Genomic DNA, 19,026 nt, shown 5'->3' on the forward strand with positions numbered 1-19,026 from the left:
CCTAATAACTCTCAAATAATTTCTATTACCCATTCCTTAGGCGAGAAAGCATCACTGTTTCATTTTTACTTCATTACCATGCATTTTTATCATAGTTTTTAACAATGTATGATCTGAAACAGTTACTGGATGTGTGTCAATGCTTTCAATTAAATGCACATGTTCCTGTGACACACACTTTCTATTCAGTCTAGTCCAGTTATTCCTACTACTGAATTCATATATTTCATACCACACATTTTTTTTTCAAAAAATGTACTCTCTTTTGCTATGTTGCAAATCACGTTCCATTCCCCCACCTGTAAGTAATATTCCCTGCTAAAAGCTGGTTATTTCTCCTAAAAATTTCTTACACTCCAAAATAGTAATTATTAGTGAATATAAATACATGACAGCATAATCCTCCTCCCTTGCCAAAAGCCCCTTACTACCAGAAATTATTGTTCCCACATATTACACATCTTTTTGAATGTGTATTTTCCAACTTTTGTCTTATATGCACACAATAAGTCTTTTTGTTTTAATGAAAACCCTCAAACAAAAAAAAAAAAACTAAATAGGTTTGCATAACACCCCCATCCCCTATTAAATTAGAACGAACACACAAAACTATGTACATTTTCAAGAAATGAAGTTCAACCCTCCAGATGGGAACACTTGCCTTAAGTAGACAGCTCACCAAAACGCATTACCTTATCTAAAATTAAGGTTACCCCTATTAAAGGGCATGTTACAGCCTGTGATCCCCCTTACAATGAATTCCATCTGTTCTTTTCCTATCTCTATTCCACTCCCAGAAGTCAAAAAAGCTTGTATGCTTTCAGAAAGCTCCGATAACGTCAGAGAAAACTCCACTCTCTGGCTTCTGCTACTGACACTTTGGCTCCAAGACTCATCCTGATAGGAGTCAACAGAGTAGGGGAATCTGAAAGAGGCAAAGTTGTCAGAACTGTGAGTTCAGACAGAGGTGCTGCAGAGAGATCAGACCCATGGGAACTAGATCTGAAGTGCAGACCAGTCATGGAGATATCACGGGAGAGGGTGGTTGGATCCATACTCGTAGCAACCAAAGGGGATGTCGCCAGGAGAACGCCTATTTGAATTTGTGTACTCCAGAATTTCTGCATTATTCAATCGACATCCATTTCACTGAGGCTTCTGGAACACCAGACAGACCTTGAAGACAATGCTACTGATGGATATCTGGAATACTGCCTTTCCTGGAGAATAAGAGAATGGAGCCTAGGGCTCACTGGATCTGAAGAAAACATTGGGTGAGTTGAGGGAGATTCAATCATGAGAACTTGTACATCCAACTTCCTCTGAGTCTTGGGGTCTGGACCCAAAGACCTTTTTTTAATTATTTCTTCCGTTTTTCCTTAGCTCACTTCCATCCCTCTTTGGACTCTTCCTTATCCTTCTGCTTTGTCTTTCCCAAGGAGAAGCCACAGCTGGCTGCGAAGAGGTGAGAGGTGGAAGGTTGAGAAGCAGATCCTGTCTGATGGGGAAGCAAGACTTTCAGTATTAGTCTTTTTTATGGCTCTAGCTCTGAAGGAGGTAAAAATCTCACAGTCAACATTCAAATGGGCAGTGCCCAAGCAATACACACATAGTCAGTGTGGGTCTTGTGATGGAATTTTATGTCCACAGGTCATGTACTTTTTGAACCCCTGTACATTTTATTATAACCGATAACTGTAATATGTATAGAGGAAAAGGTTTTTAGTACTTTCTTTAACTATATACAAACTATTGTTTATCTATTTCTAAGCTAGTTTTAAAGGTATTTTCAAACTATTATTTTTAAAAACTGTATATGTACACACCTTAAGAATGCACAAAAGCAAAAATTTTATGTACTCACCATAATGTTCCATCTATGTTGTCTATTTTCATTCTTCCTCAACTGATGGGTTTGGATCCAATCTCTCAGATCCAACTCGGCCATTGCTAAAGCTTGCGGCAACCAAAAACTCTTGTTACCCATAATGCACCAACTCCAATTTCCTTAGATTTTGTTTCCTGCCTTAGCAGAAAGTATAATATGGAAATCATCATGGAGAAGTTATATCTGGAGTATATGTAAAAAATAAAGACATATAGGTAATTTAAACACATACTCTTCTAGGAACTTTAAGGATGGGGGTTGGTGGGAGGGGAGTTGAGGAAGAATGAAAATGGACAACACAGATGGAACATTACAGTGAGTACATAACTTCATTATCTGATGTTGTCGATTTTCTTTCTGTCCTCAACTGATGGGAAAGAGTCCCCAGCTACCTAATTTCAAGGGTGGACTCAAGGAAGGATATTCCTAAGCACCATAGAACCAAAAGATGCCTTTCCTCTGGAGACCAGAGCTAACTTGGAATGAGTAACAAAGATATGGAGAGTAGCCCAAGTAGCTTCTGCACAATCATCATCCATGGACAATCTGGACTGAAAAACTGAGGAAGTTGCCATGGATCTGGTGGAATGGGCACAAACAGATCTTGTCAGAGCTATGCCGTTTGTTATACACAAAGAAAATGCAATTTGTTATCCATCTAGATAGAGTAACTTTGGTAACTGGTCTACCCAATGTTGGTTCTGCATATGAAACAAACAGTTGGTCAGAATTTCTGATGTTTTTAGTCCAATACAAGTAAAAATGTAGCTGTCTATGAACATCTAATAAATGTAATAAGTATTCTCCTTTGTTAGAAAGTTTGGGAAAGAATACTGGCAAATTAACAGATTGATTTATATTGGATTCTGACACCACCTTTGGAAGAAATGAAGGGTTGGTATGCAAGGTAACTGTCTTTATGGAAAATCAATTATGGAGGATTTCAGCACAATGCTTGGATCATAGAAATTGTTCTGGCGAATTTACAGCTACAAAGAAAATTTTCTTCCATGAAAGATATTTGAGTTCACATATAGTCAAGGGTTCAAAGGGAGACTGTGTAAGAGACTACAGCACAAGGTTTAGGTCCAGAGAGGGAGTATGATCTTTAAAGGGGGGGTCCTTAAGAATAGAGTGCCTTTCAAAAATGCTTTGCTCAACCTATGGGATGCTACAGAAGAACCATTTATTCCAACATGAAAATTCTGCTAATTGTACATAACTGTAGAACAACTAGCTTCTTCTTCACAAAGATGCTCTATAAATTCCAAGATATTATGAATGGGGTCTGTGAAAGGTTCAACATTACATTTGTGAGCCCAAAAAAACAAATGTCTTCCATTTGCTGGCATATAGTTTCTTGGTGGAAGGTTTATGGGAGGACAAAAGAATATGACTGACAGGAATAGAGAGCATAGGTTGTCTATCAATGGAACTGGAGGAACTGCGCAGCCAAGCCTGAGATTTACTATGTCTGGATGTATCACGCCTGTTGGGTGAGACAGAAGGTCCAGAGTTGGATCCAGAAACAAAGGTGGTTGAATCAGGTGAGGCCAAATGAAGGGAAACCAAATCTGTCGAGGCCAAAAATGGGCAATGAGGATGTCCTTGCTCTTCAACCTTGCAACTTTCCTGAAGAGATTTGGGAATTATTGGAGTGGAAAGATACACATAAAGGAAACCGGGGGGGGGGGGGTAACAACTGTGAAGTAGAGCGTCCCTCAGGGATTCCTCCTGTGGGGGGATTAGGGCAAAGTAGCTACTGCATATTTTCTTCAAGGGGGATGCAAATAGATTGCAGTAAGGCTGGCCCCACTGTCAGAAGATTGTGTTCTCAATCTTTTTGTTGAGCGACCATTTGTGAGGTAGAAGAATGCACCTGCTCAATTTGTCTGCTATCATATTGGACTTCCCCAGAATGTGCATTGTTAAAAGAAAGCAGTTGGAAGACATCATCCACTGCGACACTCAGAGCTTCTTGACACAATGGGTAGGATTTGGTCACTCCCTGTTTGCTGATGTACCAGATGACTGACATTTTGTCCAACTGTACTGCAATTGTCCCCAAAAGAAGAACATTCTGAAATGCCTGCAATGCTAACAGCACTGCTCTCAACCAAGACATTTATATGCATATTGGCCTGCTCGAGGAACCAGGTGCTTTGGACTGTCTTCCCCAGATAATGCCCCCCGCCCACCATAGCTGGGAATCGTCCATGGTCACTATGGCCTTGGGCTGAGGGGGAATGAATGGACAACCTTGTAGAACCTGGTCTGAATGAATCCACCACTTGAGATCTCTTCTGAAGATGTGAGTGATTCTTATTTTCTAAGACATAGGCTGATAAAGAACCAGTGACCACTAAGCAGCTAACATCCATTGAAGAATTCTCATATAAAACCTGGCAAATGGTACTAATGTTATTGCTGCTGCCACTGATCCCAAAGTCTGAAGGACCAGTCAAGCTGAAATTGAGGTGCTACAGACTATCTTTTTGACTTGGAATCTTATAGTCTGAACTCAGTAATGGAAGGGAAGCAATGGTTGTTTTTGTATCGAGCATTGCTCCTATAAACTCTAAACTCTGAGTTTGTTGCAGATGAGATTTGTCGAAGTTTATGGTTATCCCAAGAAAACAGCAAGTCTGGAGAACCTGGTCTCTTGCACATATGAGTTGATGCTTGGTCGGAGCAGTAATCAGCCAATCGTCTAGATATGGAAACGACCAGAATGCTTGCGGTCTCAGGTAGACTGCTACTACTGCCATGCACTTGGTAAACACTCTGTGGGCTGTGGTGAGTCTCCCAGCCAGAAGCGCAAGTACCTTCTGGATCATCTTTTCATCTTTATATGATAGTATGCGTCCTGAAGGTCATTAGAGCACATCCAGTCATCCTTACTAGAAAGGGGAGAACGGACTGAACTGTGACCTTCCAAACCTTAGCTCTTCAAACTGTCTTGTTTAGTTTGGAGAAATCCAGAATTGCTCTCCAGTCCCCTGTTTTCTTTGGCACCAAAAAGATCTTTGAGTATGTTCCGGATTCTATCTGGCCTGGCAGAAGCTCTTGGAGGACTCTTTTTCTAGCAGCTTTTGTATTTGAATTGCTGCTTGTTCCCTCTGACTGGGTGGAATATCAGGGATTTTTCTTGAGATTGGGAGTGAAAGGGAAACGGGTATTATATAGCCTCTAGAAATAATCATCTGCACCAAAGTATCTTTTATTACATCTAGCCAGGCTCTTTGGGCAGGGATAATCGTCCCCCAACTGTCTCCAGAGGTGGACAATTGGGCTTCCTTTCAGGAGCACTGGTAGGGTTTGTCAAAGAATGATTCTCTGGAACCATGGTTCTGCAGGCTACCTCTGCCACGCAGGTGTCTTTGCCCATTAGAGTTCCCTTCTCTGCCTCTGGGGGAACCTCCTCCACATGTGTCTTGAATAGGAGCCTGAAACTTCTTGAACCACATTTTTTGACCACCATGTTGATTCCTGGAAAAGGTTCATTGAGGAGTCAAAAAATGCATGCCCATGGCAGACGGGGACTTTCTGTCTTTTCACACCTGGACAGAGTGTCTTTTACTTTGGGGCCAAATAAAGACATTCCTTCAAAAGGAGCATTGATGAAAGAAGACTTGAAAGGCTCTACAAATTCACAGAGGTGCATCCAGCCATGTCTCCTTATGGAAACACCTGAATCCACTGCCCTTGAGGTTCCTTCCACTACATGTAAGATCAACCCCATGGATCAACTGGATACAGACTATAGGGTCATCAGTTGGGAAGTAACAGATGCCTGAACTTAATCAGAAACAGCACCCAAGAGGGTATTTGATAATTCCTTTATCAAATCCCTCTGTACCCTAGTAAAAGCTTGCCAAACAGTTCAGAGACCTTAAAGCGAAGGTCAGTGAAGCATAGTGAAGCCCAAATCTGTCCATCGGCCATGACTACCTGCTGGGGGGATAGACAGTGGAACTTTCCTCAGCTAGCTCCTTACTGGTGGCCATCGCAATAACCATGGCATCAACAGTAACTCCCTTTCCCCAAAAACGTCTATCGGCAGTAGGTGCCATTATCCTATCTGGTCTGTGAGGAATGGGCTGTATGGGGTCAGAATCTTTCCATGCTCACCATGAGATCAAGTCAATGAGCTCGTCAGAAGGCGGAGTCACCTAGGAGTTAGACAGTGCAGCACCATAAGCCTCCATGAGAACAGATTCCTTAGAAATAGGATTGCTGGACATCCAACCACCTCTATGTTTAAGGATTTCTAGGATGTCACCAAATGAGACATCTTTAGGAGGTGATCATGGGGACCCTTCGCCTTCATCGAAATTTGTCTCTTCAGTGATGGACTCCTCTGGGGAGTCTAAGTGTTTCCTCTTATACATCATTTTCTTACAGACCTCCTCAGTGGGGTGCTCTGGGAGGTATCAGAAGAGGAGATTACAATTCCTTGGGTGGGAGCCCTGGGGTACTGGTACTTGCTGTCGCTGTGGAAGAAGATGGTGAAGCTCGGAGTGCTGAGACATCATGGTAGAAGACTTAGAATCCAACGATGATGGATCTGTCAGAACTGTCGAGGCAGAAAATGCTCTCTTCGTAGCCTCAAAGAGAGAGCAGCTCAGAGAGGGAGAGAGAGAGAGACAAAGAGGATGTTGGATCCGAGAAGACAAGTTTCTGAAATGTAGGCCTCCCTTGCTCTGAGGGCAAAATCTCTGAAGTGGAAGCCAGAGACGAGCTGTCTAGTGCTGTGACTCAGGGTTAGAGATGACTCTGAAAGGTTTGGAGTCCAATGCAACACCTCGGATGCAAGAGGCAGACTATGGCTCCAGGAGGTCTCCAGATCTGAGGGGACAGCAGCCCTCAAGGACGATCTCGGATCCAGACAACTCCAATCCAAAAACTCTGAAGTGACAGGAGTCAGAGGAAGAATCTATAAAGGGGAAGTAATAGATACATGGATTCCTGACCGAGAGAGGTAGGAGCCAAAAGAACATCAATCTGGCTCTGCTCTGAGAGAATCTTCTTCACCAGTCTCTCCACATCTTCTGTAAGGCTTCTGGAAGAACAAGTGGAGTATATGGATGGAGACCTGGGTCTTTCTAAGAATGAAGAAGGGATCCTCTCAGGGACTGGATCCAGTGATGGAGCAAACCTTGTTCTAGTAATTTGGCAGTCTGAAAGTCAGGTTCAGATTGCATTTGATCAGATGAAGCTGGATTCAAGAGCTTTGACTTCATTGGATCTGACTTAGGAGGCATCAGATCTGATGCTTTTTCCTTAGCAGGATCTTGTATTTTTGCCTTTTTGGATCTGGGGTTGAGACCAGGTCCTTATGAGACCTCTTTCTTGAGGAGTACGAAGCTAAGGAGGAGGAAGATGGCTTCGGAGAAGAGGAATTTGAAGTTTTTGTAGTTCTAGACTCAGAGGAAGAACCCTCTGATACAGCCTCTCCAAATGAAGGAAGGCCTTTCAGTATAAGCTTATTCTTGCATTCTACTAACATGCAAGCATTAAAGCCACGACATATACAGCAGTCCTCTTGTAAAAGGAGAGGACGTAAACAATAGACACACAGTGTGTGGGCATCAGAAAGTGTTTGTGCCCACACTTTGAACATTTTTTTTAATCCTGCTGGTCTAAATACCATCGTCAATCAAAATAACCATCAACACTATAACAAAACAGTGAAGAAAGTTTTTTTTTTGGGATAAAGAAAAAAGGGGAAAAAGGATGGAAATACCAACAATGGTAAATAAGCTACAACAGTGTCAAAGAGGGAAAGTAGATACTAACAATAGTATTGAATAGGTACAAAAAAATGTATGATTGACAGAAGAAAATATTAGAAATTGCAAGAAACAAGAACTTTATATACGAGGGTAAGGGACAGAAATAAAAAAAAAAACTTTTTCTAAGTAAGGAATTCAAAAAAATCTAACACTTATCTGATGAACGCTCAAGAAAGATGGAAGGCCATGTCTTTTGCTTGAAGCGGCAAACGAGATCTGAGGTAATTGGGGGTGGTGCATTACGGGTAAGGGAGATGCTCAAGAGTTTTTGGTTGCCATGGGCTTTAGCAATGACCGAGCTGGATTCAAACGCATCATTTGAGGACAGAATGAAAAATTACAACATCAAATCAAAGGTTTCTTAAGTAAAGGAGCTTAAATCCAACCTACTAAACTTGAAATTATGCCGTTGCCTTGACCACAGATAGTCTTAGTCTGTCCTATTGTATAACCTGCTGCATCTCCTAACTTTCTTTCTCAGTTAGTAACTTCTGCTTAAACTAACCTCCTAAACTCTCAGCTCTACTACTATAGCCCCCTCATTTCTCTCCCCCTCCCATTCTCCACAATATTTATCTTTTCCCCCCACTTCCCATCAATGTCTGTACATTTTCCTTCTTTTGAACGATTATCTTTTTGTTTTTACTCTTATATGTAGTAAATTTAGACCACCGTTATTCAGTGCAACCCTTAATGTTCATAATTTTTTCTTTTATTTTTCTCTTTATAATTAATTTCATATTTGCATTGTTATTTTTAATAGTTTCTGTCCTGTAGGTTTATCTTTGCTTATGTTTCCTGGGGCTCTTTCACCTTGGGTCTCCACTGAAAATGGGCTGCTTACTATCAATGCAATGCAAATAATTAATAACCTTTTCGTTTTTACAATTATTTTGCTTTGTGATTGTTATTTAATATTTGTATGCTGTCACTTTATCTTTACTTATGTTTGCTGGGGCTTTTCCCCGGGTCTATATTATATCAGCGAATGTTTAACTTAGCGAACGCTGTATAATCGACCCAAATATGTTGAAACACCAAAATGCCTAACACATAGAACAGAAATTTTTTTCCCAGGGGGAAAAAATCGCTGCTCTGTAAAAAAAAAAAAAAAAAAACCCAAACACAAAATAAAGTGGGGGGGGGGCTTTGCCCCCCCCCCACTTGAATATACCAACTCCGAGATCACACCACAGTGGAGGAAATGGCAAAGTCACAAAAATGGCCCACTGATTTTTTTCCCTGTGAAATAAAATCGCTATTCCGTGCTTTCGGTATTTCACCATTTTGAATAAAAAGGGTTGATTAAACAGCATTCGCTATTTATTTATTTATTTATTTTCCCCATAGGTCTCCACTGAAAATGGGTTTGTAAACTCAGCTGGGCTAACCCGGTTAACAAATGTGAAATAAATAAATAAAATAATCCTATGGCTAGAAACATACTCCTAACCCCTAACATATTTTACTACCAGCTAATAACTACTACAGATTTACAGTTAAGGTAGGAAGGAAAGAGAAATTTAAATTTCAGAAATGACACTTATCCCACTTGGGAATGCAACCCTCAAAAACACATCTGAGCTATTAGGAAGCAAATGAGATTGAAGATGCTTTGGTGGAATTGAGGGAATTACAGGTGGAGAAAAGTCAAAGCCTCTGATCACCAGCTTCATAAAAGGTGCCAAGGTGGGCTATGGTCTGATCTGACAACCCAAAGGTTGAATCGGATGACAGCAGACAACAGATACACAGTTTCTTCACATAAAAAGTAGTTTTTAAAAACTTTTAACCACAAAAGTAAAAAGTGCACTCCCACTTAGAAGTTCATAAAAGTAAAGTGATTATCAATAAAAAATACTTTTCTGTAGCTCTAAAATACTTGATTTGGCCAGCAAAATATTTAAAACACCACAAAAGTAATGTGGACGTTTTTTTTTTCTCCAAAGAGAACTTATCTGTCCAGCAAAGAAACATCGTTAGATGAACGCCAATCCTCGAAAATCCATAGAATGGCACTCTCTTCAGCAGCAGAACAGCCTTGAAGGGCTTGGCATCCAACTTGTTCTTAGACAGCTCAGCCTGAGCTGTATAACAGTTTGAAAGGTGCCCTTAAGCTTTGGAAGCCTGCCAGCTGTTATAGCCTATGCAAGATATAGCCCATATAGCTAACGCTACTACAGCAGTGATCAAAATGATAAACATCTTCCAAGAGAATGTAAGGCTAGGCTTCTTAAAATCTTCACAGATCAGTAGCCGAGTTAAGTACCTATGAACCTATTACAACTGGCAATAATGTGGCAATGTCCTTTATACGGTGTGCTTAAGATGTGCTGAAATTCCACACTGGTGTCATGAGCATTAGGCATACATTAATGGGGAATGATAAGTACAGATACACCTCCAGTGCTTCTTGATGGTTTGAACGAAAGACATGATCAGCACCCTGGTATGGAGGGAGCCCATCAGTACACTGAATGTTCTGAAGTGTCAGTAATTCCTGAACCTTTTTTTTTTTCCACACTCCTACCATTAAGCACTGCCACCTTAATGTAATCTGGATTGGAATTTGCTAGGTTGGAATATCAAAGAGAAATAGATTTACACTATTAGAACAGAAAAGATCTTTGCTAATATGGCAAAACTGTGAGAAGCCTTATACAGGCCATCCATGGTAAAACAGGCGGGCCTGCCAGTCATCACCTCCCATACTGAAATACACTGGATACCCCTGGAATTATACCAAGTTAATTAACCAATTGCTGAAGTCAATTATTTTATTTTGTAATTATGGTATCATGTTTGGAGACAGAAAGATATTGCTCAAAACAAGTATGCTTTCTGCCTCAGAAACATGCATGGAGATGTCAGATGTGTTATTCTGCATATCAGCTAGGGTGGACATCTAAGACTGTTCACTCAAATGTGGACTACTACACGATCATACTTTTATTTTGGGTGGCATGAATTGAGAGCTCTGGCCACATCACAAATCCTGGCACAAAACCCTATTTTATTAAACACGGTAAGTGAATTATCAATGTGTCTGACTATGAAGTTGTCTATTACTAATATATTGCCATGTTTGGCCATGACCCCTGGAGACTTTAGGGGTGCAAGCTTGGAGCCAGAGGATGCGTAAAGGCTCACATGAGGCTACACTTATGGGTATGATACTGTTTGTGTATCTGAGGTTTGTCTATGCAGTGTCTAGGATACTAAGGTAGTGATTTCTTTACAACCACAGAATAAGTGGGTCTAATACTGTGCAGTGATGTGGTGATAAGCTGCCTAATGACATATATGGTGTGTGAGAGGCTAGCCTCCGTTAAAAATATTTGCACCTTTCGCAAGCTTTACTACTTCAGAATAAGAATAAAAAATTATCGATACGCATAAAGCAATTGCTAGACTGCCTCAGAGTCCCCCAGTGCAAACAGGATGGCAACAGAAGGGAGCAAAGCAAACTGTGAATCTATGTCAACAGGGACCAGTAAGTGATCATACACTAATCAGTAGCTAACTAATTAACCTAGTGAATTACCAAAATTATAAAACTGAAAGGGCCCTGAATTCCACAGGGATACATCCACTGTATATTACACCTGGCTACAACTAATGCTGGTCTCCCTGCAGTTGCAGGCAGTTAGGAATCAATGTCCTCTTTCTTCTTCTGTCATCAGGATTACAGAAGTGTTAATCGCAAAATGCTTCCGAAGAATGTGCTGCAGGCTCTCCAGCAAATAGTATTCTTGTTCCAGATGCTGTGGGGGTCAGAAGGCTTTTTGTGGTCATCTTATGGTCGATGCACCTGGGTAGCTTGTTTAGGAGCTCACAACGAGCTGCACATTGGTCCAAAATTTAAACTAAAGAACTTCCCATCCAAATGGCAATGAGACCAACTGACAAAATTCCACATACATCACGTAGTCAGAGGCAGCTAAGAATCAAAGTCCCGCTGTTCTTTTCTCATCACAAGAAAAAAAGTAGCATTAATCTCACTGCTGGCTTCTGAGAAGCTTGCCACAGGCACTCCAACCATCTGCAGTCCCTAGGAAGGCTAGTAATCAATGTCCCTCTGTTCCTTCTCTAACCAGGAAGAGATTGGCAGTCCTATCCCAGAGTTGTTTCTGAGAAGAGGTCTGTAGACTCTACAGCTGTCTTGTAATCTCTCCAGTACAGACCAACAGCTTGTGAAGGCAACACGCTGTGTAAGTTGTGCCGTCCAAGCTTCAAGTCACTAAAGTACATCTCTTTAATGCACCTCACAAACTCAAAATGAACCACTGTACTGGTGCATTATTATATATGTAGGCCACAGGTATGTTCATCTCCGGCAGGTCATCTCATGCAGTGGACAGTACTGCCTATAGCTTTTCTGCTGTCACTTGCATAAGGCTGATATTTCAACACATACCGAATGACCCACTTCTCTTTATTGTCCATATAATACAGCTGCTGAGTGCTGACTGCATACCTGTGAATGACATGCTCCAAGCCCTGCAAACACACTTAGCAGAGAACACACAAACGATCAACAGGTGCAGCTGTTGCATATTTTTGAGCTTTTAATTGATGGATGCACACAACACAGATGAAGGACAATGGTTGGTATGCAGAGGAGAAATAGACTAGTCCTGAAGTTTCCAAGTTATGCCTACTTCATAAGCTACTCATGTGAAATGGCCTGCATTAGCATCTTATCATGGAGTGTAGTCCAGTTAGTAATATTACTGCCCTGCTACATTACTGCTCACTTGCTGGCTAGTAGTGAAGGCTACACAGCACACATCCTCTTTTTGATGCATCTTTGTCAGGAATGTGGCTCAAAATACTACAGTACCCACTATGGGCAACTAATGTTGCCACCCTGGCCTGATTACAGGTTTGTCATATCTTCAAACCATTTCTCTTCATTCAGAATCCTATGCCCATAACCAGTCGGCACCAATACTAGAATAGTTTTACTAGTATCTCCCAGCCATATACATAGTTTTTGCGACACTGCTCACCCCCCCACCTCTATACGTCTAACATAAACCTTAGGACATGTATATATGTAATTATCTATAAACCTGAATTATACCCCACCTCTTGACTACAATATCAGCATTGTCTGTCTTACCTACTCCTTTCCTTATCTCCAATTCTTTGAATTTCAAAGCACTAATCACATGATCTACTATCTATCTGACAAACCCATTACTACACCTCTTCAGTGTTCAATACTAATACTGCATTAGCTGCCTTTATTCCATATGAATGTAATATAATTAGCATGTGCAATTATTAATGTATATTACTTAATGCTTGTTCATGTATATTACTGAATATCTGTTTAAAAATGTTTGCAATATGTTAGCACTTTTCTCCCTAGGCCTCTGCTGAAAAGGGTTTTTGACTAAATCCAGTCAGACAAATCCAGTAAACAAAAGTAAAATAAAATTAAAATAAATAAGTGTATTCTTCTCCCTGCATATACTAAGCTACCAATTCTTGGCCATATGTGTGACTTCTATTCATTACTGTGCCTGGTCCACTTTTCTTACAGTGCTTATGTTGTCCTATGCAACGTGTACAGCCTTAATGGTTCTACACAGAAACACATCATTTTCTCCACATAGTCCTAGTTTGAGTTTATAAATACAGAACCAAAAATACTGACACCTGATACAGGAAATTATGGTCATTTTCAGTGTATTTTATGCAGTTTTGTTGTTCAGGGTTTCCAGTTTACTTTATCTGATGTTTGTCTGGAAGGATCTGGCGTGGAGGAGTGAAAATATGTCTGGTTTGTGTTTACTTCAGAAATGCAGATGCATAGTGGAATGCTGTACACACAGAGCATAATTTTATTTTATTGCTTTCAGTAGTGATTGCTCTCTCTAGATGGCTAGAGGAGTACGGAGTTAGTATTTTTTAAGAAACAGTACGTGGAGGGTGTGGAAGGGTTTACTCATACTTGCAAAAGACTATTTCTTATACTCCTTGCTGTAGCTTGGATGCTAGTGTATAGTTCTGCTTGTTTTAATGGGTTTAGGGTTTTTTTTTTTTTAGTGTTGATGGCTGTGAATTTCTGCCTTGCACTGATTCATCACAGATCTGTTTTACATGCGAGATGCTCTGCCTGGAAAATGGCTGTTGCGGTGCACTAGCCCTTCGCAGTATGCATGTTGTCCATAAACCACCTGAGTTAGTAAACAGAAATAAATGTAATTTAAACTTTAACTACCTTGCTGAACTTTATTTTCTTTGTCATCTAACTCTTCATCTAGCGCTTGGTAAAGTTTTGCTCTTGCTTCCTCATTTTGAACTTTCCCATCTTCATTTCTTTCAGGTTTTCCAACTTTTAATGGTTGAGCTTGGTCAGAAATATAGCCTTCCTTAATGTAAGAATTTCTTTTATACAAAGATTTTCCAATGTAAGGGCTTTCTTCTGGGACATCGTTTTCCTCGGATCCCTGAAATAACACAAGGAAACAAAGATGCGTCATATATGTAGTTAGAATTTTTTTTTGTCCATTTCTTCCATCTCCCTCTGTCTCTCTACATGTTTAATATCTATCTGCATTCTGAATAAAATAAAAGACTGAATAAAGCAAGAAAAATCACTGAAAATAAATGTGGTCTATATATACACTGAGCAATATACACCATGAATAATCAATACAAAACATTTAAAATTGAAAGCATCAAAATAAATAAATAAAAACAATATCTCTCTTCTCTCAAAACCTTTAGGAAAAAATCCAGAATGGTGTATAAAAAACAGGTGGTGTGAAGGGAAACAAAAAATAAGACACAATGATGGTCTGCCTTTTTATTGCCAGCCTTCAGGTCATATGCATTCTCTGTTTCAATATTTGTAAGCCTAGTTCTTTGTGACTTGTAAAACAGTACTCTGTACTCCATTACAAAGTTACTCAAGAATATACACATTTTATTTGCCTGGACACACACACACAAAAAATACACAAACACTGCAACCAGAGCAAAGGTACTGTCTTAATTCATGAGAAATAATGAACATGAGAGAGATGAGAATGATATGCTTGCCAGATGGAGTCTGTAAATGTACTCAGAACTGAATTTCATTAACAAGTTTCTTTTGGACAGTCTGCTGAGGGAAGCACATTTATGATGATGACATTTTGTTGCAGTAAAACAAGAAGTTATGTACTCACCATAACGTTCGATGTATGTAGTCCATCTCGCCTCACATTCTTACCTGTGGGTTCGGAGCCGAATGTCGGCCAAAACATTTCTAGCTTGAAGTCTTTCTATTGGCTGGGATAAGATGGTATCTCATGCTGCACTGCTCTATATCCCCAGATCTAGTTGGCTGCGAACACCAGCACTCATTCTTCATGCATACCACCACCCAAGGAAAGGAAGAACAAACCAAGAATGAAGGGAGCTCTGAAACCAGATCTAACCTCCAGATCCTCCAGGAAGGGGGAAGGAGGGGGGGTAAGTAAGAATGTGAGGCGAGATGGACTACATACATCGAACGTTATGGTGAGTACATAACTTCTTGATGTTATGTAGTCCAATCTCGCCTATATTCTTACCCGTGGGACAGCGTCCCTAGCACCTAAATCCTGGGAGGCTCAGTGGAAAATACTCCTGAGCACTGTGGAACCAAAGGAAGACCTGCCCCTAGATACCACATCCAATTTGTAATGAGTAACAAAGGTGTGAGGAGATGCCCAAGTAGCCACAGCACAAATCTCACCCACAGACAATCTGGTCTGATAGGCTGCAGATGTAGATACAGACCGAGTAGAGTGAGCCTTAACCGGAAACGGTAAATCCTTACCCCCTGAAGAATAAACAAAGGAAATACAGCTGGAGATCCACCTGGACAGAGTGACTTTGGAAACAGGAGACCCCATTCTGTTTTCCGAAAAGGAAACAATTGATCAGATTTTCTGAGGTTTTTCGTTCTGTGCAAATAAAAACGTAGTTGTCTGTGTACATCCAATTGATGGAATCTGAATTCTGCCTTGTTTGAGAACTGGGGAAAAAACACTGGCAATTCAAAGGATTGATTAAGGTTACTGATTGACGCCACTTTGGGAAGAAAGGAGGGGTTCGGTCTAAGAGAAACCCGGTCTTTATGAAAAATCAAGTATGGGGGTTTGATTGATAGAGCTTGAATCTCTGAAACGCGACTGGCTGACGTGATGGCTACTAAAAAGACAGTCTTCCAGGTCAAGAATTTTAAATCACAAGTAGCTGCAGGTTCAAAGGGGGATGAAGTAAAAGCCTGTAGAACAAAGTTTAAATCCCAAGGCATGACAGGTTCCGATACCAGAGGATGAAGTAACAGAGTGCCCTTCAGGAAGGCCTTACATAGTCTATGAGCCCTCAGACTAGGCTCATTTGCGACATGAAAGGTAGAGATCGCTGCCAATTTGACTTTAATGGTGGCGGTCACTGAGCCTTGGTGAAAAAGCATAAACAAGAACTCCAAAACAGATGAAACTGGAGCCGTGTAAGGGTCAATCCTTTGGGTATGAGCTCAAATTGAAAATCTCTTCCATTTGCTGGACTAAATCTTCCTGGTGGAGGGCTTATGAGAGGAAGATAAAATATGAATTACCTCTGGTGAGAAATGATGAAGCCTAACTAATGACGGAAGTGGAGTAGGCAGGCTGTCAACCGGAGGGTCAGCAGAGAGGGATGGAGCTGCCCTGACATGTGTGTCAGTAAGTCTGGTTGTGGGTCCAGAATCCAAGGAGCATCCATGAGGTAGGGATGGAGAAAGGGAAACCAAATCTGACAAGGCCAGTGTGTGGGGCAATCAGAATCATTCTGCTTCCCAAGGATTGCGCTTTCTGAATAACCTTTGACAGCAAGGGGACCGGAGGGAAGGCATATAGTAGACCGGAGGGCCAATCGTGGACTAGAGCGTCCCTGGGTGACTCCCCCTGAGGGGGGATCAACGTGAAGTAACTGCTGCATTTGGCATTGAGGGGGTTGGCAAAAAGGTCGCAACAAGGCTGACCCCACCTGCGGAAGATCCGTTCCGCAACTTGATAGTTCAGGGACCACTCGTAAGGCATTAGAATAGCTCTGCTTAGCCTGTCTGCGATCATGTTGGACTTCCCCAGAATGTGTATTGCTACCAGAAAACGTTGGGAAGACATTGCCCACTGCCACACTCGCATGGCCTCTCTGCACAGGTGATATGACATGGTTCCTCCCTGCTTGTTCAGATACAACACCACTGACATATTGTCCGAGTGGATTGCAATAGTCCCGAGAGGAAGAAAGCTCTGAAGTGCCTGCAACGCAAGTAGCACAGCTCTCATCTCCAGGACATTGATATGCAGATGCATCTCGTGCTCTTGCCACGTCCCTTGGACTGTCCTGCCTAGATAATGCCCCCTCCCACCCCATCTGGGAGGCATCCGTGGTCACCATGGTAATCCGGGGCACTGGAACGAAGGGCTTTCCTGTGTCCAGATTGTCAGTGCAAAGCCACCAACTGAGATCCTGTTTGCACCTGTCCGTAAGTAGAATAGGGTGAGCAAGAGGAAGATGTTGAAGAGACCATTGGGCAAAGAGAAGCCACTGAAGGAGTCTCATATGTAACCTTGCTAGAGGAACTAACAATCGTCGCGGCCATAGTCCCCAACAGTTGGAGAACCCATCTTGCCTTCGCTCTTCTCAGAGGGAGCAGGGCGTGAACTTGTTGTTGTAGGGCTTTGATTCTTTTCCTGTGCTAGAAACGCCCGCATGAGGACGGTGTCTAGTTCTGCCCTTATAAAAGTGACATGCTGTGAGGGCAACAAGGCAGATTTTTCCCATTTCAATGTTATGCCCAACTGTTGACACAGATTTATAGTGGCATCCCTAGTCTGAATTAGTAGATGCATGGTGGTAGCAGTGAGGAGCCAGTCGTCCAGATATGGAAAGACTTGGAATCCTTGAGTGAGCAGTCACCACTGCCATACATTTGAACACCCTGGGGGCTGTGGTAAGACCAAAGGGCATTGCTCGAAACTGAAAATGACTGGCTCCCAGCCGGAAGTGTAGGTGACTCCTGGATGCCCTGTCCATTTTGATGTGGTAAGTAAGCATCCTTGAGGTCGATGGAGCACATCCATACTTCTTTTCCCAACAATGGGAGAACAGACTGCAATGTGACCATTCGGAACTTGGACTTTTGTACATGGTTGTTCAATCGGCTGAAATCTAAAATGGGTCTCAGGTCCCCTGTTTTTTTCGGTACCAAAAAGAATCTCGAGTAAGTCCCTAATCCGATCTGGTCTGAGGGGACATGTTGGATGGCTCCTTTTTCTAGCAGCTTTGAAACTTCTGAGGCTGCGTAATCCCTTTGACTGGGTGGAACATCCGGGATTTTTCTGACCGGAGGGGGGGGTCTGACGAAAGGGGAATGACATAACCTCCGGAAATTATTCGTAAAACCCATTGGTCCTGGGTGATGTCTTGCCAGGCCTCCGGGTATAACGAGATTCGACCCCCGACTGGCTCCGGAAACGCACATTCGGGCCTCCCATCAGGAGCGATGGTAGGGAGAGCCGCGAAAGGAATCGTGGTCTCCTGAGTTGCGGGGGTCTCCTCTGCCTCTAGGGCGGTGTCTCCCTGAATAACCCCCCCCTCCTCTGCCTCTGGAGGGGGGCTCACCTTGTGTACCGGAAAAAAACCTCTGTGATTTCTTGAACCACATTTTTCCACCCCTCTGGGCCTTGGGATAAGGCCTAGAGGGAAGGGAAAAATGGACTCCTACAGCAGAGTCTTTCCCTCCTGCTTGCACCTGGTGAGGGTGTCTTTCACCTTGGTTCCAAAAAAGAGGAACCATCAAATGGGGAGTCGGTGAATGAAGACTTGAAGGCCTCTGCGAAATGACAAAGGCGCATCCAGGCCTGTCTCCTAAGGGCGACTCCTGAACTTGCTGCCCTACTCGCTCCCTCGGCTGCATATGAAATCAGCCTCATGGAGGAGTTAACAATGGAATTGAGGGTAGACATCTGGGCGTTAACCATCTGGGTCACCGCCTCAGAAACGTTACCCATGAGAGTATCTCCAAGCTCCTTGAGGAGATCTCTCTGGAGCCGTGTAAAGTGAGATAAATAATTCAGTGACCGTAAGGTAAAGGTCGCTGAAGACAGGGTACACTTCCCGTACCGGTCCATGGTCCTAGACTCCTTGTTAGGAGGATGGACGGTGGAAGAAGTCTCGGCTAATTCCTTCTGAGTGGCCGCTGCCACCACCATGGCATCCACAGGGACTCCCTTGGAAAGAAACTCCTTACCCGGGGGAGCAGACAGAAATTTATTGGGTCTCCTGGGGACTGGTTCCACAGAGTCAGAG

General features: G+C 42.2%; 1 protein-coding gene across 1 annotated transcript in view; it reads right to left on the bottom strand.

Annotated features, from left to right (window-relative positions):
- CNTRL (centriolin) overlaps positions 1-19,026 on the bottom strand; it is a 4,034,091-nt gene that overhangs the window by 3,082,841 nt on the left and 932,224 nt on the right. The window contains 1 exon segment of the mRNA XM_044058259.1: positions 13,916-14,144. Coding sequence (XP_043914194.1) covers positions 13,916-14,144 — 229 coding nt within the window.

Source organism: Protopterus annectens, chromosome 16.part0, assembly GCF_019279795.1.
Source record: "Protopterus annectens isolate FY-2018-M chromosome 16.part0, PAN1.0, whole genome shotgun sequence".
Lineage (NCBI taxonomy): Eukaryota > Metazoa > Chordata > Ceratodontiformes > Protopteridae > Protopterus > Protopterus annectens.